General features: G+C 44.4%; 1 protein-coding gene across 3 annotated transcripts in view; it reads right to left on the minus strand.

The window, feature by feature from the left end:
* The window catches only part of HEATR6 (HEAT repeat containing 6), a 158529-nt gene that overhangs the window by 91366 nt on the left and 45576 nt on the right, over nt 1-21587 (minus strand). For all 3 annotated transcript variants that reach the window (XM_073616080.1, XM_073616082.1, XM_073616081.1), the window contains one exon: nt 11135-11418. In XM_073616080.1, the coding sequence (XP_073472181.1) occupies nt 11135-11418 (284 nt within the window). The remainder of the gene's footprint in view (nt 1-11134; nt 11419-21587) is intronic.

The following is a 21587-nucleotide window of genomic DNA, read 5'->3' on the forward strand; positions in this document are numbered from 1 at the left end:
TTACGGTCTTTTTCCTGTGAACTAAAAATCCTCACATGCTGGCTATAAGAACTCATTGTAGGTGAAGTACTCCTGCCATTAGAGTACTTCACCTATAGTAGAAATAAATATATATATATATATATATTTTTTTATATACACGCATAAATATATTTCTGACGAGTTGCAACAGTTACTGCCCCAAACTGTAAAACATGTCACCATAAAATACTAAAGAATGCAGATTACAGCATTTAGTTAAAACAAGCATTTGCAAAGGTTTAGACCACTCCAAGACCTGAACAAAGATGTTTTACATTTATCCATCAGGGCAGCACACAGCTGAGGATGTTGCACAATTAAAAAACAAAGGATTAGGAGCTCTAATGAAATGTTTCTCTTCACTGCTGAACATGATTCCCATTAGTCACTGTTCATCAGGTCAAAGAGATGATTAAAATAGCTAAAACAGCTTTGCAGCTAAACCAAAAGAACCAAAATAAACGTTAGGAAATAGAAAACATACAGAAATATATTGTACTATCAAATGGAAAACATAAAACCTATACACAGGGTAAAACATACAGTACATATAAAAGGGTACAAACTTGCAGGACTACTAGAGTCCAACCAATTTTTGACTGCTTTAATAATATGTATGAACAGTAAGTCTGAACAGTAACAGCAGTAATAATTAAACAAATTCTTAGAGAAATGGTACATAATAATCTGCCACTCACTAATCTGCCACTCAAATAAAATAAACTGCTGGCGGTATACATATTGGGAGCAATTTACTAAGAGCTCCTTCACGCTAACAGCGTGGCTGTATTAGGCGCCGTTTTAGAGGCACTTTTTGTCTGCTAGCGGGATGCTTTTAACCCCGCTAGGGGCCGTAAAAAGGGCTTAAAATCGCCCACAGAGCACTGCTGCTGAGGCACTTTGGTGGCGCTGCCCATTAATTTCGATGGGCAGGGCCGCTTTAGGAGCGGTGTATACACCGCTCCTAAAGCGCCCCAAAGATGCTGCTTGTAGGACTTTTTTTTGATGTCCTGCCAGCGCAGCGCCCCAGTGTGAAAGCACTTGATGAGGCATTTTTCAGGCGCTATTTTTGGCGCTAAAGCGCTTGAAAAATGCCTCCAGTGTGAAAGGGGTCTAAAACTGGAGAGTGTAAAAATCTGGTGCAGCTCTGCATAGAAACCAATCAGCTTCTAGGTTTTGTTTTTTTTGTCCAAGCTTTAACCTCCCTGGCGGTATTCCCGAGTGTGGCTCGGGGTTAAAATTCAGTACCATTAGCGGTAACCCCGAGCCACACTCGGGATCGCATTGCAGGATCCTGGGGCGGCTTTACTTACCTTGTCCCCGGGATCCTGCGATGTCACCTGCAGTGTCCGAGGGCTCCGTCCTCCTCCGAAGCCTCTCTGTGCCAGACTCCGTTCCCTGCGAGCGGCGCAACGCACGGGGGCGGAGCCTGGCGGCAAATTAAAAAAAAAAGTAAAAATCATAATACATACAGTACTGTAATCTTACAGATTACAGTACTGTATGAAATGATTTCACATCCCTTTTGTCCCCAGTGCTTTGTCCCATGCCCTGCATGCAGTTTTACATGATATACACTGTTCTTTCTGCCTGGAAACTGGAGATTGTCCATAGCAACCAAAAAGTGTCCCTTTACGTCAAAAGTGGCTTTAGACCAGCTAGAAAACAGCGATAGTAAATTAGAACACTTGCAGAATTGAGCGATAGTGAATTGTGGGGAAATTTATTTTAGTACTATTTTTTTTTTTTTTTTTTAATTATTTATTTTTATTTATTATATTATAATTTATGTTTTTGTGTTTCAAACTTTATCATACCCGGGATATCTACTAGACTCTGGTTTGGACAGATTTAAGTGTGTTATTGTTAAGATTTACAGACCTACAATATAAAACGCCAAATTTCCATGCAAAATAATTGTACCGCTTTCAGCACCTAAAATCCGAAATAATCATACCGCCAGGGAGGTTAAGTGTCATTAAACCCACATCATTAAAAACTATCGGGAAAAGCTTTAGAACAATGCTGTTCATACTAACTCAGTCACTATGGGATTCATTATATGCATTCTGCAAAAAACCTGGTTGCTCCTGCTGTTCTCTATCTCCAAATCCAGTCCATGTCCCCACTGCAGCTGGGGATTTTGCAGAGCAGTGTTGGCAGCTAGTGCACATGCTCAGTTTTCAGTGTATTTTCTACCCTGAGCATTTCCTCGTAATCCAATCTGAGCAGCCCATGTGACTAGAGAGTCACACATGTGGGCATATACACAGTAATAAATGACAGCCCACACCTTCCCTCCTCCTTCATGCCCACTAACCAGCTAAACACAATGGGGGGTGGGGGGGGGGGTGGGATATTAACCACTTCAGCCCCGGAAGGTTTTACCCCCTTCCTGACCAGAGCACTTTTTACAATTCGGCACTGCGTCGCTTTAACTGCTAATTGCGCGGTCATGCAATGCTGTACCCAAACGAAATTTGCGTCCTTTTCTTCCCACAAATAGAGCTTTCTTTTGATGGTATTTGATCACCTCTGCCGTTTTTATTTTTTGCGCTATAAACGGAAAAAGACCGAAAATTTTGAAAAAAAATGATATTTTCTACTTTTTGTTATAAAAAAATCTAATAAACTCAATTTTAGTCATACATTTAGGCCAAAATGTATTCGGCCACATGTCTTTGGTAAAAAAAATGTCAATAAGCGTATATTTATTGGTTTGCGCAAAAGTTATAGCGTCTACAAACTAGGGTACATTTTCTGGAATTTGCACAGCTTTTAGTTTATGACTGCCTATGTCATTTCTTGAGGTGCTAAAATGGCAGGGCAGTACAAAACCCCCCCAAATGACCCCATTTTGGAAAGTAGACACCCCAAGGAAATTGCTGAGAGGCATGTTGAGCCCATTGAATAATGACAAAAAAAAAAAAAAATTTACAAAAAGTTGTCACTAAATGATATATTGCTTACACAGGCCGTGGGCATATGTGGAATTGCACCCCAAAATACATTCAGCTGCTTCTCCTGAGTACGGGGATACCACATGTGTGGGACTTTTTGGGAGCCTAGCCGTGTACGGGGCCCCAAAAACCAAGCACCGCCTTCAGGATTTCTAAGGGCATAAATTTTTGATTTCACTCCTCGCTGCCTATCACAATTTTGAAGGCCATAAAATGCCATGATGGCACAAACCCCCCCCAAATGACCCCATTTTGGAAAGTAGACACCCCAAGCTATTTGCTAAGAGGCATGGTGAGTATTTTGCAGCTCTCATTTGTTTTTGAAAATGAAGAAAGACCAGAAAAAAAATTTTTTTTTTTCTTTTTTCAATTTTCAAAACTTTGTGACAAAAAGTGAGGTCTGCAAAATACTCACTATACCTCTCAGCAAATAGCTTGGGGTGTCTACTTTCCAAAATGGGGTCATTTGGGGGGGTTTTGTGCCACCTGGGCATTCCATGGCCTCCGAAACTGTGATAGGCAGTGAAGAGTGAATTCAAAAATTTACGCCCTTAGAAAGCCTGAAGGCGGTGCTTGGTTTTCGGGGTCCCGTGCGCGGCTAGGCTCCCAAAAAGTCCCACACATGTGGTATCCCCGTACTCAGGAGAAGCAACAGAATTTATTTTGGGGTGTAATTTCACATATTCCCATGGCATGTTTGAGCAATATATCATTTAGTGACAACTTTGTGCAAAAAAAAAAAAAAAAATATTTGTCTCTTTCCTGCAACTTGTGTCACAATATAAAATATTCCATGGACTCGACATGCCTCTCAGCAAATAGCTTGGGGTGTCTACTTTCCAAAATGGGGTCATTTGGGGGGGTTTTGAACTGTCTTGGCATTTTATGCACAACATTTAGAAGCTTATGTCACACATCACCCACTCTTCTAACCACTTGAAGACAAAGCCCTTTCTGACACTTTTTGATTACATGAAAAAATTATTTTTTTTTGCAAGAAAATTACTTTGAACCCCCAAACATTATATATTTTTTTAAAGCAAATGCCCTACAGATTAAAATGGTGGGTGTTTCATTTTTTTTTTTCACACAGTATTTGCGCAGCGATTTTTCAAACGCATTTTTTGTGGAAAAAAAACACACTTTTTTAAATTTTAATGCACTAAAACACACTATATTGCCCAAATGTTTGATGAAATAAAAAAGATGATCTTAGGCCGAGTACATGGATACCAAACATGACATGCTTTAAAATTGCGCACAAACGTGCAGTGGCAACAAAATTAATACATTTTTAAAAGCCTTTAAAAGCCTTTACAGGTTACCACTTTAGATTTACAGAGGAGGTCTACTGCTAAAATTACTGCCCTTGATCTGACGTTCGCAGTGACACCTCACATGCATGGTGCAATTGCTGTTTACATTTGACGCCAGACCGACGTTCGCCTTAGCGCGAGAGCAGGGGGGACAGGGGTGCTTTTTTTTTTTTTTTTTTTCTTTATTATTTTTTTGCTTTTTTATCTTATTTTTAAACTGTTCCTTTCATTTTTTTTTTTTTAATCATTTTTATTGTTATCTCAGGGAATGTAAATATCCCCTATGATAGCAATAGGTAGTGACAGGTACTCTTTTTTGAAACAATTGGGGTCTATTAGACCCTAGATCTCTCCTTTGCCCTCAAAGCATCTGACCACACCAAGATCGGTGTGAAAAAATGCTTCCCCAATTTCCCAATGGCGCTGTTTACATCCGGCGAAATCGAAGTCATAAAATGCTCGTAGCTTCTGGTTTCTTAGGCCATAGAGATGTTTGGAGCCACTCTGGTCTCTGATCAGCTCTATGGTCAGCTGGCTGAATCACCGGCTGCATTCTGAGGTTCCCTGTTGAGACAGGAGAGCCAGAGAAAAACACGGAAGACGGTGGGGGGGGGGGGGCATTCCCTCCCACTGCTTGTAAAAGCAGTCTAGAGGCTAATTAGCCGCTAGGATTGCTTTTACATGAAAGCCGACCGCTGGCTGAAAAGAATGATACCAAGATGATACCTAAACCTGCAGGCATCATTCTGGTATAACCACTCAAAGTCGTGAATGGCGTACCTGAAGACAAAAAAATGGTTAACAATAAAGCACAGTGAACAGTAAAGTATAAAAAATTGCATACCTGAAAAGCAAACATGATAAAACATAATAACAATAAAACATTGCAGAATAGAATACAGTAAAAAAGAGCAGAACAATAGAGAGAGAGAATAGAGAGAGAACAATAAAACGACAACTATTTATTTTTTTTTATTTTTGTTTGTGTTTTTTTTTTTACACTTTTTTTTGTAACTAACTTTTATAACTGTAACCGGTTCCAGGTTCGGGTCTCTCAAAATGCGATGGCATCTTGGGAGACCCTGTGAAAGTGCGCCTAGTCTGTGCAATGCTGTACCCTACGCTAATACTCAACTAGTGAATGGTAGCATTCAAAACATTCACCAATGCAAAGACCAGGATTGTCAGGACAGGAGGGACAATAATAGCGGGTGTCACGCCTATATCCGCGCTTGCTGTAGACACGACATCTTTTTTGGGGGGGTTCGTTGGGTAGGGGTACTCGGGAGGACATAAAGAAAATGCCTCTCATGCAGCCGACTGCATTTGGTTGGGGATGTGAATGGGGGAAGTACGGGCGCTGCAGAAGTGGTGGGTTCCCAATTAGGATTGGTGAATGCAGCAGGAAGGGCACTATGGGCACGACGGGCCTGTGTTTGTCTTCTTGGTGGCAGCGGGACAATACTTGTGCTTGCCACCTCACCAGCTTGAACTGCACTTATGGGACTCGCCACGTCACCAAGTGTTACTGCAGTGCTGGTTTGACTACGACCGGGGTGTACTAGGCCGCTGGCGCTTGCCAGTTCACCAAAATGCTACAAAAAAAAACTGTTAGCGATCGCAGGGATCAGGCCTGACTCTGCGAACGCTGCAGTTATGCGTTTAGTGTTTTGTAAGTGACAGTGCTCGATCGATACTGCACTTGGGTGGGCTGGGCCGGGCGGAGGGGCAAAACGCAGGTGCTAGCAGGTATCTGGGCTGATCCCGCTAACACTGCGTTTTTGGGAATCCTAAACTGCTGGGGACGCTAGTATAGATCTGATCGGATCAGATATTGATGCGTTCAGATACTATACCACTAAGGGAGATGTACGGTGCGTGGGTGTTAGCGCTACTGGCACTAACCTGACGCTGCCTGGGGCTGGTGCTTGCCATTTCACCAAAACGCTACCAAAAAAACTGTTAGCGATCGCAGGGATCAGGCCTGACTCTGCGAACGCTGCAGTTATGCGTTTAGTGTTTTGTAAGTGACAGTGATCGATCGATACTGCACTTGGGTGGGCTGGGCCGAGCCGGGCGGAGGGGCAAAACGCAGGTGCTAGCAGGTATCTGGGCTGATCCCGCTAACACTGCGTTTTTGGGAACCCTAAACTGCTGGGGACGCTAGTATAGATCTGATCGGATCAGATATTGATCCGTTCAGATACTATACCACTAAGGGTGGCGTATGCTGCGTGCGTGGGTGTTAGCGGTACTGGCGCTAATCTGACGCTGCCTGGGGTGACGCATATCACCGCCGGGCGATCGGGGGGCTAAACCTTTATTCGGTAATAAACGGCGGGTGCCCTGACACTATAAAAAATAAACAAACTAACCAGCGTCACCCGTAACGGTTATACAGTGATCAGTGGTGAAAGGGTTAACTAGGGGGCAATCAAGGGGTTAAAACATTTATTAGGTAGTATATAGGGGTCCCTGTCGCTATAAAACGCTGACGGCGAACCTCAATATTTACCTCACTAACTAGCGTCACCAGTGACACTAATACAGCGATCAGAAAAATGATCGCTTAGCGACACTGGTGACGGGGGGTGATCAAGGGGTTAAAACTTTATTAGGGGGGGTTAGGGGGGTACCCTAGACCTACAGGGGGCTAATACTCACTGCCCTACCACTTCTAACTGTCACAAACTGACACCATGCAGTAATCAGGAAAAAAAAAAAAAAACAGCTTGGTGTCAGTTTGTGACAGGGGGGGGTGATTGGGGGGGGATCGGGGGGTGTTTAGTGTGCCTGGCATGTTCTACTGTGTGTGTTTGTGTTTTACACTTACTCGGATGTCTTCTCTCCTCGGCGTCGGAAAGGAAACTGCCAAGCCGAGGAGAGATGACATCACATCCTCTGCCTGTGTGTACTATACACAGGCAGGGGATGTTTCTCATTGGCTGGGAGCGATCGCGAGGGGGAGGCCACGATCGGATGGCCTCCCCCTCATCTCTGATCGCTCCTAGACAAATGCCGACCGCCGCTGGCACCGGGGGGGGGGGTCCGATCGGACCCCCCGCCCGCGGGAAGGCAATCACGTACCAGGTACGTGATTTTGCCCGCCCGTGCCGCTCTGTTCACGTATATATGCGTGAGGCGGTCGGCAAGTGGTTAAATCTTGATTGATGGAGGCTTCACCTCCCTAGCATTCTAAAACACAGGCTGGAGGGGCGTGACACAGCCTGTGACTGGCATAAGTCCACCCACACTAGGCTATTGCCAAAAAATAATAAAGATTTAATTCCAAATATATATTTGTGGGACAATTTAAAACACAGTTTATTGATATTATATATTCTTACTCTGCATCCCAAAGGCTGTTTATTTTTTTTTTATTTTGAACATGTGACCAGCAACAGAGGACTAGAAGTTCCTCCAGCCACTGTTTCTCTACAGACAGGCTGGGGAAGAGCTGGGTCATGTGACAGCTGTATATCGATTAGGGGAAAAAGGTACTTATATTTTTTTTCTTTATTAAAATAATTACAGTGCCATCATCCATTTACAAAAAAGAGAAAGGATAATGTAAATTTAACAGTGTGTGTTTAGTATAACTTTAACTGAACAAGCTGAAGTTAAAAGCCCAGATTTTGCTCTCTCCAGTTTTAGTAAATCAACCCCAATGGGTATTAGGAGGCGCCTACACATACCCACAGAATCCTCTCAAACCATCTTGTCACTGCCACATACCGGGCTGTTCTGAAAGGCAAAGTTTCAACACTTCATCATAGTGTTGAACATTGCCCATTCCTTCCTGCCTCCTGCACATTCCTACTGGCCAATGATGTGGTGCATCATAGAGATGGCCAGTAGGCATGCACAGGGTGTTGGTATTAGAGCAAACATCAACATTAAACAGAAGATTTGAAGCTTTGCCTGTCAGAACCAGCCAGCATACAGCACTGACAGGGCATTTATCAGGCTACTAAAATATTTGCAAACTAGATGCTACACTTATTTATTTGGATCACAGCGTCCTAAAGCACACCTGTCTAAGCATTTGGAAACTACTTGAAACTTGATGATTTTCTACATATAGCTGCTCACAAGAGAGTCACAAACATTTACTGCGGAACGGACCGTATTGAAGTGTCCAGCACTGATGGTTCCATGTGCAGTGTGCTGATTTGAGAGAACCTGGACCGGACCAGCCTAGGGACATTGAGGTGAATCCTGTAGGAGGGGGACAGACTACGTGTGGCACACATTATTGCTGGATCTCTATCTCTTCTCTGCTTGCTGCTTCTCATCTGTGCTCTGTTAATCTACAGACATCGCCGTGCAAAGCTGTCAGATCCAGCACTGGGGAGCCTGACTTACAGCAACCCGTCCTACCGCACGTCCACCCGAGAGGTGAAAATTGAAGCAGTGCACAGACCTTCCATTTGTCATCTACAGCGACATCGTAAAGAGATAATCCAGCTGATCCCGCTCGATGTCAAAGACTGTTATAAGCGCGATTTTCTTTCTACTTTTGTGAGTAGGTTTTTATTTATGCTTTTTAAATTAATGTACTAAAGAATAATGCACTAGGCTGGTGCGCCCTCTCTTTTTTCTGTTTCTGTCTACCACTAGGATATCCCTATCCTGGAGGGCAGCAAGGCCAAAAGCTATTGTCCATTCTGATCTGTTGGATTACCTAATCAACACACCTGTGCACAAGAGTATTTGTTTTCTTGTTGTACTCAAAACTTGTCCCTGTTCTACAGAGCTAGCATAACTTTACAATTTTTCTAGAGTACCATGGGAGCCCCCAAAACTGAGGAATATGTTTATACATATAGCAACCACAGTTGGCATGGTCATATGCTGGTACACGCCCTATCGGCTAGTTTGCAGGGTTTTGGAATTCCCAGGGTGCTCTGGATATAAATTCAGACAGATTGAGGTGCTTCATAGAATGGGAAAGAATTGCCATTTCTGTCTGACCTTGAGAAGGTTTTCCCCTAATTTCCTGGCCCTGCGACATTGCTCAAGTAATTTTGGGGAGTGGCAGTCTCTAGGATAGGAAGGCATAGACAGCAATATAAATGTGGTCAGAAATTCTAATCTTAACTCACTTTACCAAACTGTGTTTCCATCTGTATCCAGGTTGTAAAAATTTCCAATTATGACCTGTGCTTGTAGGAAGCCCTCCCTATAAGAAGACAGATGGCAGAAAAACCTGGCAGAGGCTCTTTCCATCCCCACTCTATCCAAAGCTAAATAACGTTTTGGCTAGACTGGGGCTTTAAGAAAGAGGACTGGGTGGAAAGAGGTTATCCCAAGTTGATCTACTATCTACCTATAAAATGCACATTCTCAAAAGGATTACTTGCCGTTTGCTTTTTTTTTTTTTTTTTTTAGATTTTTCAGGGTTTGAAAAGAAAATCCTATGGCATGCGCTTAATTGACATCTTTAGTGAGTGAAGACTTCTAGATTCAGCATGCCCTAGTCAGCCAACCACAAGCTATAAAGCAGGCTGCCAGTTAAGTGACTGTGGTAAAGTAGAACTGAAGGCAAAACATGAAAAATTGCAAACAGATAGGCTCTTTATTGCGCATGAGAAATGCAATGCTTCTTCAGCCGTAAAATACACTTACCTGTCTGTTCTCTATCCCCACACCAGCAAATATAAACGGTCAAAAACTGGCACAAGAACACAGGGAGAAGATGCCGGCCCTGGCAAGGGACATTATGGGCTTTGGACCATTGGAACCTAGGTTGTCCCTTTAGATCCACTTTAAGCCAAGTGTGGCAGCTGCTGAATCAATTAAAGCAGAACTAAACCTACTGATAATGGTTTCCCAAAATGGTTACATTCATGGCATGCAGTTACAGTTACTAGTGCGCTTATGTTAGCTCTCAATTGAACTGTCAAGCCATCAAATGACTGGTGCCATTGCTGTACACATGTGCAGCACCATGACAACTGCAGATCAAACATAGGCTAAGATGGCAGCTTCCTTGGCTGTAAAGGATAAGATGGTTTAGTTCCACTTTAAAGTGACAAGTAGATTTGTAGCAGCAGACAATGAAACCTGCTCAGGATTATACACTGTATATAGTAAGCCATGAACGGTGGAGTGTACTTTAAGACAATGCTTCTGGTGCTTCCCCAGAAAAAGAAATAGTCACTTCTCTGTGTGCCTCTTAACAGTCTAAGGTAAGAAATTGTCAAATCCTTTGAAAAAAGGAAAAGCAACTAGAGATTCAACACCTGTAAAGAGTTTTTTTTTGGCATAAGAGACATGCAAAGTGTCTTCTACCAAAAACCTTCCTCTTTGGCCTAGAATTTATCTGTGTAAACTGCATGGCACATGCACCATACAGCAGTGGTCATCAACCCTGTCCTCAGGGCCCACTAACAGGCCAGGTATTATGTATTACTTTAGGGAGATGCAGACTAGAATACTGCAATCACTGAGCAGCAAATTATATCACCTGTGATGTATTTCAGTTATCTTGCAAACCTGGCCTGTTAGTGGGCCCTGAGGACAGTGTTGATGACCGCAGCCATACAGTGTACACTCCTGGCTCATACTAGGCCATCTGTAGGAGACCAAGAATTAAACTGGGTGCCAGGGATGATGCAGCTCCTGTGCAGGTTTGCCTCATGGCTGTAGATGATCAATGTAGAACCTGAAGAACTGGTGAAGAAGATGGCTGATAGAGAAATGACTAAAATCCTGCATTGAATAGCAGGGGTAAGAGGGCACTCTTGTAGTAAATGTGCAACTATGCTGTGAATAGCCAGACAATACACACATTAGAAATAAAAAAAAAAAAAAAACAAGTATGAAAAATCTGACCTTATTTTGCTTTGTAAGCCACCTTCGGCATCTGAAAAATCAGAATCACTGCTATTCAGTTTTTTAAATCTTAAAGACGGTGAGTATGGTGGATCCTTTCCAGTAATTTTCATTGGCGATTTCTGAGGAGTTAAGTAGTGATTGTAGCTTGCATCTGCTGCATTTAGTTTCAATCTGTCAACAGCAGCAGTGAGTCCATCCCCGGAATCACTTTCTGTTCCATCCTTCTTCTCATTCTCCTGTTGGCCTTTTTTTTGTTTAGCCCTGGATTTCTTCTTCTTGTTCTGCAGGCAATAAAAATAAATAAATAAATTAAACCAAATCCAGGTTTATGGGTTTTTGTGATGATGTGGTGCCATTCGCTGTTTTATTCTCCTGTAAGCCCAGGGTGGTTTGATGAGGCACCTTCAGGTGGCTTGGACACTCTGGTTTCATGAATGATGCTGGGCATCAATTAAACCAGAAAAGGAATGGTGCTGAATCACAAGGCGGTGAGTTTACAGGGTACAGTGCCAGAGATGGGGCAACTACTGCATTGGGAGCTGCTTTTTTAAGTTCTACCAGACAAAAAATTAAAATAAATGAGGCTGGACTTTCAACTCACTTAGGATTAACAACTATTTCTATCAAACAGTTCCACTGGACATGCCACAGGTCATCTCAGTGGTCTGTGGTGCCAGACAGTCAGAAGATGGACAAGGCAACATGGGCCACTTAAACAGATGCAAATTGAAAATAAACATGGTGCACTGACCTTGTGCTTTTATCATATATTACATAGAGCAACAAGAAGTTACAACTGAAAGCCCTAAAAGCCAAAGGCTGCAGGAGCATGGGAGTCTGCTGTAAACCAGCAGAATGATGCTCAACTCCTGGAAAAAAAACAAGCCTTAGGATATCTACCGGATCATTCATAACCATCATTAAGACTGCCTGCTATCATGCCCTAGATCATGGGTGCTCAACCTGTGGCCCTCCAGCTGTTGCGGAACTACAAGTCCCATGAGGCAGTGCAAGCCACTGACAGTTACAAGCATGACTCCCAAAGGCAGAGGCATGATGGGACTTGTAGTTCTGCAACAGCTGAGAGGACCACAGGTTGAGCACCCATGCCCTAGATTCTGCCACATTTAAAGTCTCTGCTATTTCCTCCACTATTGAATGAAGGCTAAGAGCTGTATGTTTATATTGCTATTGTTTAATATCCAATGTGTTATTTGATCATCTTCGTACATATGTTTTCATCTTGTTCTTAAAGACATAGGCACAAGAAATCATTGGTGTCCTAGGAGAAGGTGGGCACTACCTGTGTTACGTTTGTATAGTTAATTTATTAAATTGAATTCAAACCAGAAGTGTTCAACATCTGTATAAATTAGTGGGTACAACAACCAACAGATTTAATATAATAAAGACACAATGGAAACAAACAAGCAGTGTTTCTGAGAATAATACAAATATTTTCACAATAAAAATATACCTAAAAACATAACAGAAAATACAAAAAGTACCACTATATTATGTCCAATGAATAAATGTGAATTAAATGAACAGACACACACTGGAAGTTTTCATCTTCATTGAAAAGGCAATGTCTACACGCCACCCCCCAAGCTTTTCTATCCCCCTCCCTACCCTTCCCTGTTTCTTTTGCTGCTGCCCATCTCCTCCTGTTGAAAGAAAAAAAGGAGAGGGGTCCTACCCGTGTCCAATTCAGGGTTCAGCATTTGAACAGTTGGACTGTATAGGGCGATCTATAATCTAGAATGTGCTATTGCTCAGTTGTTCAGCTTCATCATTAGATCGTAGGTAACAGCAGCTTGCATACTGCCCTGGTGTTGACCAACCTTCACGAATTGCAGTAATTGCTTACAGTATTTTTTTGGAACGGTCTTTTTCAGCCGTGATTTCTCTGGTGTCATTTCTTATTTTACTGTTTGTCCCTATTGGGATACGGTTTGTTGGATACTTTATTTCTAAATAAAGAAAAAAAAAAAAAAAGGCAATGTCTGGTCTTCTGTTGCGTTTTCTGTACCTTTATGGACGATGAGGCTCCCTCTAGATGGGCCTGTTCTGTATGTGCATTGCAATATATGTCCAAAAGTAGAATTCAGATAGGAGCGGCTAAATTTAGTTTAATCTATGACCATTCCCATTTGTGAAAATTTGATCCAATGATCGACTTTCCATGATCAGGCTTGCTGGAAAATTCTTGTTTGATCAGCTCTGCAGGCAATAAGTGTATTCTGACAGTGGAGGAGTCCCAGTTGTCAGAATACATTAAAGGGGAGCTCCACCCAAAAAAGGAAGTTTCGCTTTAAGGACTCATCTCCCGCTCCACGAGGGGCAGGGGGTAGCGGGTCCCTGATTATGACAGGTACCCGCTCTCACTTCTAGGGGGTTGGAGCGGGCATTCTCCTCTCTCCCTCCTGCAGTCTTCTGGGACATATGACAGGTCCCAGAAGACTGAATCTATCGTTCACAATGCACAGAACTGCTTGGGCATGCCTAATGGACACCCGGCCGTGAAGCTGCCAGCTGTCACAGCCAGTTAGCCATAAGTGATGATGCTGGTGCCAAAAAAAGAAGACATTGGGTAAAACCGACTGGAGTGAGCACCACTCCAGTCGGTTTTGTATATTATATATATACACACACACACACACACACACACACACACAAAGTGTGTGTATACACAAAAAGCCTATTTCTCTCAAATATTGTTCACATATCTGTGATCTAAATCTGTGTTAGGGAGCACTTCTTTGCCGAGATAATCCATCCACCTCATAGGTGTGGCATATCAAGATGCTGGATGTGGAGGTCCTGGGCTGGTGTGGTTACACAGGGTCTGCGGTTGTGAGGCCGGTTGGATGTACTGTCAAATTCTCTGAAATACCTTTGGAGATGGCTTAGGTAGAGAAATGAACATTCAATTCAAGGGCAACAACTCTGGTGAACATTCCTGCAGTCAGCATGCCAACTGCACGCTCCCTCAAAACTTGCAACATCTGTGCTGTGTGTTAAAACTGCACATTTTAGAGTGGCCTTTTATTGTGGCCGGCCTAAGGCACACCTGTGCAATAATCATGCTGTCTAATCAGCATCTTGATATGCCACACCTGTGAGGTGGCATAAAGTGGCCTGGTTATAAAAGGGGGGGAATATCTTCTGGAGGTCAAGTGGTAAACACAGCGGGGATGATTCCTCCATCCACCTTGCTTGTATGTATGGCGGAATGCATAACATTTTTTCTATCAGCCCGCTGGCCCTGTATGGCCAGACTTCGGTTTTACGCTCATTACAGGCGTCTTGACACAGCAGCGTGACTTCAAAATGACCTTGCAAATATATGCAACTAATACCTCTGCTGTTTAACCTGAATAGTTGAAACAGATTGGTTAACTTTGTTTTTTTTGCTGTGTGGCCGCTACACAAATATATATTTATTAAATCTAACTACAGACGGGGGGGCGTGGTCAAGATGGCGACCTAGCAGGACGTAAGAGACAGGAGCTCCGCATTCGACAGGCCTCATTATCCGCTCTTGGGGGTTTTACAGACACCCTGCTTACACCACTGAACTGCGGCTGTGATCGGGCACGTCCAGGAGACATTTCGGGGCGCAGGGACGGCGGTGTTTGGAGCTGTGAGCGCCACCGCCGACTGTGTCCACGTGGAGCGCCCTGACAGGCAGTGAGAGACAGGCGCTCCACAGACTCCCCTGGGGACTGGGAGCTCCGCACCCGACAGATTCCACTGCCTGCTTTTGAGGGCTTTACGGACGCTCTCCCTGCCCCGCCGTACTGGAGCTGTGACCGGGCATGTGGGTAACATACTCTGGGACGCTGGGATAGCGGCGCTCGGCTCTGCAGGCGCCGCCACCAGCTGCATAACAGGGGAGAGTCCCGATAGGCAGTGGGGAACAAGCGCCCTCAGACTCCTCACATGCACCTAAGGGATCTGTAGTCACCCTGCCTGCCCTGTTGGGCTGAGGAGGTGCCCGGACATGTGATTGAGACATTTTGGGGCAAAGAGACAGCAGCAGTTGGCCTTGCAAACGCCGCCCCTGGCTATATACACGTGGAGCGTCCTGATAGACAGTGAGGGACAGGCGCTCCTCGCTCCACAGATACCATAACCCGGTCCCCTGGGTCATACAGTTACACTGCCCTAGCTGATAGGCTGGGACTGATTCCGGGCACGCGAAGAAGAACCTCCGGTGCACAGAAGGAATGGCAACCCCCCCAAAAAACACTGCCGCCGGCCCAAGACACACGTGCAGCAACGCACTTAAACATGGCGTCCCAGAGGGAACACACAGAAACATGTGCAGAGTCGTCCCAGCTAGGAACGGACCAGTTCCAAGCACTAATGCAGGCAATCACAGGCTGCCAAACTACCCTCACTACAAAGATAGAGCAGAAGCAATCTGAAATGGGCCTTATAAGACGAGACATGGACAAGTACAGAGATAGACTGACGGAGGCTGAGCGCAGGGTGGGGGACACTGAAGATACGGTCCGGGATCATGGTGCCTCCCTTCGCATACTGCAAGTTAAAATGAAAACGCTGGAATCTTGTGCCGAGGATCAGGAAAACAGAAATCGCAGAAACAACCTCCGCCTGGAAGGTCGAGATCCGGACGCCTACACAGAGCAACTGCTGCGCACCCTCCTTCCACAGGCACCTTTCTCTACCCACTTTGCGGTGGAACGCGCCCACAGAATGCCATCGGTTTGAGGTCCGCCTGGAGCACCGCCACATACTTTTATTTTCCGCATGCTCAACTTTAAAGACCGAGATTTAATCCTCAGGGAAGCCAGAAAGTGGGGGAACTGCGCTTCGAAAATACGAAAAATATGCTATTCCCTGATTACTCGGTTGAAACACAGAGGCAACGCAGGACATTCGACCAAATAAAGGCTCAAATGCGCACCAGGGGGCTCAAATATAACATGCTATTCCCCGTGTGGCTTAGAGTGGTGGATGGTGAAACTACTAAATTCTTTACTTCCCCGGAAGACGTGTCCAGTTGGTTTGACTCCTTACCACGCAATCATTGATTTCTACGTTGGAGAACACCACAAATACCCCTTCACTTGACTCGTACTGTTTGTCGGTAAGAAACACAGCTCTCTATTTTTGCAATCCGCTCATTGTATGAAAACATGTGCCCAGGGTTGGTAGTTCACCAGACCTCCCTGGTAACAGGATCTCTAAGGTGACATTGCTGTTCGGTTGGGTCTCAATGTGGAAATTCGACGATCTCTACTCAGGGGTCGGGGGGGGGGACATACTATCTTTTGGTTGTCTTGAGACATCTGACCTTTTACTGGTAAACCCCCCCCCACATGACCCCCCTGGACATCGAATTTTACTGCTGAGGTGGGAGGGAGGTGGATGATGGGATCCCAAGGGCGGATGATTATCCTTTCTTTTTGTCTTCCCGCCCTTGCTTGCAGAGACTTGAGAGTATAAGAGACACTAATATCTTTATTTGAAATGTGCTCCGCATGTGGAGCTGGTATTCGGATGAAGGGGTTAAGGATAAAATGTCTTCTCCCTTGACTAAGTCTTGATTATAGCATACTTGTTTAATAACTACTGACTAACCTTATACAAAGAAAAGGGCAGGGAGTAGGGAACAGCCGCAGTTAGCTGCTTCTGTCAGCGGATGTCCCAACCCTCCACACACGAGGGGAAACAAGGGGGGACTATAGCGGTACTGAAGGTAGTCAAGAATTTGATAGAGGAAAAATGAAAAAGTAATATAATAAAATTTATATATTTTAATGAAAAACAATGTTTAAAAATTATTACAGTGTCACATACAGTCGTAATTCATAGCAAGAGCAATCTATACAACCATACGAATTGCACCCAATAGTAACAGGGGGTACATATATGACTTAGTTTCTCGACCGGTTTCGCGGTATCATTGATTCAATTGTTTTACTTACCAGAGGCTGTTCGCTATCCCCTGTGTTCGCCGCGGGGGGAATTATATGGGACTATACACTCCCACAGAGAATGTCTGAACGGGTGAGCCTGCCCTTTTTGTATCCAATTTGTATGTAAATGTTTTATGCATTATGACTTTGCTGCAACTATATTAAGAAGCTATCATGTATTTGCAGACCTGTTTGTATTCATTATATGCTTTTCATATTACTTTTTAGACTGTACTCTCCTGAGGAAGCGGTGAATACCGCGAAACCGGTCGAGAAACTAAGTCATATGTACCCCCTGTTACTATTGGGTGCAATTCGTATGGTTGTATAGATTGCTCTTGCTATGAATTACGACTGTATGGGACACTGTAATAATTTTTAAACATTGTTTTTCATTAAAATATATAAATTTTATTATATTACTTTTTCATTTTCATTTTTCCTCTATCAAATTCTTGACTACCTTCAGTACCGCTATAGTCCCCCCTTGTTTCCCCTCGTGTGTGGAGGGTTGGGACATCCGCTGACAGAAGCAGCTAACTGCGGCTGTTCCCTACTCCCTGCCCTTTTCTTTGTACTAGACATTTGGGATGATGGTACTTTTACTTGGTAATTTATTTATTTCAATGTAGGTGCTCTTCTTTACTGACTAACCTTGTTTAATTCCTACAGGTTAAGATAGTGGCTCCTGAAACTAAGTTTGTACCCTTAGAGTGATCTAAGTGTAAGTCTGTTCCTCCCCTTCCAAAAATTTTATATATATATCTACAGGCAAAGCGTGCAGCGGAGTCCCTAAACTCCAACAGGGAGATCAGGTCCTAGGCTTGTCGGTTGATACACACTGCCCCCCTAGGAGACTTCTTCTACGTTTGAGTTGGTTTATGGTTGTTATGGGTACTCAAAACACCCCAAAGTTCAGTTAGAGGGGTGTGGGGTGGGATGGGAGGGAAGTTCTGTTTTTTTTTTTTGTTCTGTTATGATTTTGGGTTTTTTCTTTCACTTGCTTATTTGAATGTATCTCAATGCAGATGACTCTACAACAATAAGAGACCAGGTTGCGCTGTGGGATCTCCTCATATGCTCCCTCCTTGCAGGTTCCTAATGAACCCCCCTTTGGTAGGTGGGGGGGGGGGGGGAGGAGGCCACACTGGGGGCCCAGGTATGTATGGTTTTCCGCTGATTTTATCTGTCCTCCCGAAATATGGCTCCGATAAGGATCTTGTCCTGGAACGTCAGAGGTCTTAACCATAACATTAAGCGCTCCCTAGTCTTTGATTATGGTTAAAAAAATATACGCCTCATATTTGCATTCTCCAAGAGACACACTTAATGGGAGGTAGAATATTAGGCCTGAAGAGACCGTGGGTTGGATATCATTAACATGCCACCTACACTAGTTACGCTAGGGGGGTTAGCATATTGATCCATAGATCTCTCAACTTTGAACCCCTTGATATTCTTATAGACCCAGACGGCAGGTATGTGCTGATACACGCTGTCATAGACACGATAGCCATGGTTGTGGTGGGTGTGTATCTGCCGCCTCTGGCTAATATCTCCCTTTTACACAAAATAACTGCTCTGATCGCTCAGTTCCCCACTGATAATGTGATTCTTACGGGGGATTTTAATTGTCCTCTGAACCCTTCTCTGGATAAACTGTCCCCAGACCCTGCCACTGACTCGGCGCTGTCTCGTTGGTCTCAGGTCCTGGGATTGGAGGATGTTTGGCGTTGGAAACACCCATCGGATTGCATGTACACATGTCATTCCTCCTCCTATAATACACTATCCCGTATTGACCTTCTGTATGCCACTTTACCCATGCTCCCCAAAATTGTAGGTATTGAGATACTTCCGAGGGGGATCTCTGATCACTCCCCGCTGTTGTGTACGCTACAGACTGTAACTCCACAAACAGATAGAATATGGCGAATGTCTCGCTTTTGGATTGAACATCCTACCATAGAAGTTGAGATGGTCAAGGAGATTAAACAGTTTTGGTTATCTAACGCCAACTCCTCCACTCCAGGGACTGTATGGGACACTTTTAAGGCCTATATCAGAGGTTGTTATATGTCATCTATAGCCAAGGAACGTAGGAATGATAAGTTATTATTAGAGGAAGCAGAAGCTAGGGCCCAGGACTTAGAGATGAGATTTACACTTACCTCTAACCCTATTATAGCACAAGACATGAAGGTAGCCTATAGGGAGGTGATTTTGCTCAGAGTGGCCAAAGGGAATAAACGCCAGCTAGCTCAAACACGGAGAATATTCGAACAGGGGGAAAAAACAGGCAGGCTTCTCGCCTGGCTGGCCAAAGAGCAGTCTCCGATCTCCACCATAGCCCAAATCCAAAAAAGTGATGGGACTCTAGTGTCTGACCCTGTAAACATTAATGCCTGCTTTGCTGACTATTACTCGGCTTTATACTCTTCTAGGACACAATACTCTCCTGAAGAGCTCTCAAACTTTCTGGATAGGGTAACGTTCCTGATCCTCTTGGCCGAAGTGAGAGAGGGCCTAGAGGCCCTGATATCTCTGGAGGAAGTTCAACGAGCCTTGAGTTCCATGCAGACAGGAAAGACCCCGGGAGTGGACGGTCTTCCTCCCGAATTTTATAAACAATATATGTGTGAAATAGCCAGTAAGATGCATGCAATGCTAACGGAGACTTTGCGAACTGGGGAACTCCCACTCTCTATGGCACAAGCCATTATAGTGGTTATACCCAAACCAGGGAAGGACCCCCAACTATGCCCCTCATACCGACCCATATCCCTGCTTAACTCGGATGCGAAAGTACTGACCAAAATTCTTGCCAAGCGTCTAAACGAAGTGATACTCACCCTTATTCATGAAGACCAATTAGGTTTTCTGCCAGGTAAGGGCACGGACATAAACATTCGTAGGTTGTATGCGGTCCTGGCCTCGGGGAAGGAAGATGCTGAGGACGAAATTGTGGCCTCTCTGGACGCAGAGAAGGCCTTGGACTCTGTGGAGTGGGGCTATCTATGGGAGGTCCTCCACAGATTTGGTTTCAGTCCAATCTTTATCTCCTGGGTCAGGATGGTGTACAAGGCCCCGACGGCCAAAGTACGTACAGGCACTGTACTATCTCCAACATTCCTCTTGTGCAGGGGAACCAGACAGAGGTGCCCTCTCTTACCGGGACTTTTTGCCCTGGCGATTGAGCCTATGGCCGCCCTCCTCAGGGCTACACCTGAAATCTGGGGGATCACAAGGGGACCCATACAAGAAAAAGTGTTTTGTATGCTGACGACACCTTACTATACCTTAGAGATGATGGTACTTCCCTACAGGCAGCACTTTCAGTTATCAACCGCTTTGGAAAATTCTCTGGCATATGTATAAATTGGGGGAAATCGGTCCTGTTCCCTCTTCATGCTAGGTTCGCCTCCTTGCAGACGGACGGCCAGCTTCGTAGGGTTCCCCAGTTTAAATATTTGGGTGTAGAAATTCATCGAGACTTTAAAAAATATATAACCCTTAACTTAAACCCAGTGGTCCATCACTTATCCCAAAGATGCGCCACCTGGAAATCACTACCCCTAACGCCAGTCGGCCGAGTTAACTTAATAAAAATTTTGGTATTACCCACATTTACTTATTTATTCAGACAAACCCCGGTCTCTATACCGATATCCTTCTTTCGAGGCTTGGACAGTATCATTACCTCATTTATTTGGAATGGGAAGGCTTCTAGAATAGCTAGATCAACTCTACAATTACCAGGTACATTGGGGGGACTAGCCTTGCCCTGCTTCCTGAAATATTACTGGGCAGCGGTCTTAGTAACGGTAAAATGGTGGCTCTCAGAGGACCCGACCAACCCCGCTTGCACCACTGAAGCAGCATTGATTGGTTCATATGCAGAGCTGGGAAATCTGGTGTACAGAGGCCCTAGGTCCAATCTCCATGTGACTCTCCCCATGAGAACGACCCTTAAGGTGTGAGATACAGTTCAAAAATAGCTTATGGGGCCCAGGGATTGGTCCCCAGCAACCCCCTTGTGGGGCAACCCCCGTTTGCCTCACTTTCGTTCCATCCCCGATCCGATCGTGTGGGCTAGATATGGGGTCACAACCCTTGGGGATATAGTATCCCAGGGACAACTAATTTCATTGGATGCCTTGAAAAGAGATAAAGACCTCCCGAATCCCATGTTTTTTAGGTTCCTCCAGTTGCGCCATGCTTTCAGGTCCCAATTCCCTGATCCGCTGACTCTAGATGGGTCACCTCTGGAGGTTACACTTAAATCCCCAGATAAGGGGAAAACACTGTCCACACTCTACAATATGTTTGCGTCCCTTGACACATCTAAAGTCTCCCAACTCTGCAAATTGTGACGGTGGGATGTCCCGGAGCTGACAGATGAGGACTGGGAGGAGGGAATTCAGCAATTTTTACCCCTTACAATCTCGGCTGGAAATAGGTTTATGCAGTTGTAAATTTTTCCACCGAGCATACTACTC

Source organism: Aquarana catesbeiana, linkage group LG02 (assembly GCF_042186555.1).
Source record: "Aquarana catesbeiana isolate 2022-GZ linkage group LG02, ASM4218655v1, whole genome shotgun sequence".
Taxonomy (NCBI): domain Eukaryota; kingdom Metazoa; phylum Chordata; class Amphibia; order Anura; family Ranidae; genus Aquarana; species Aquarana catesbeiana.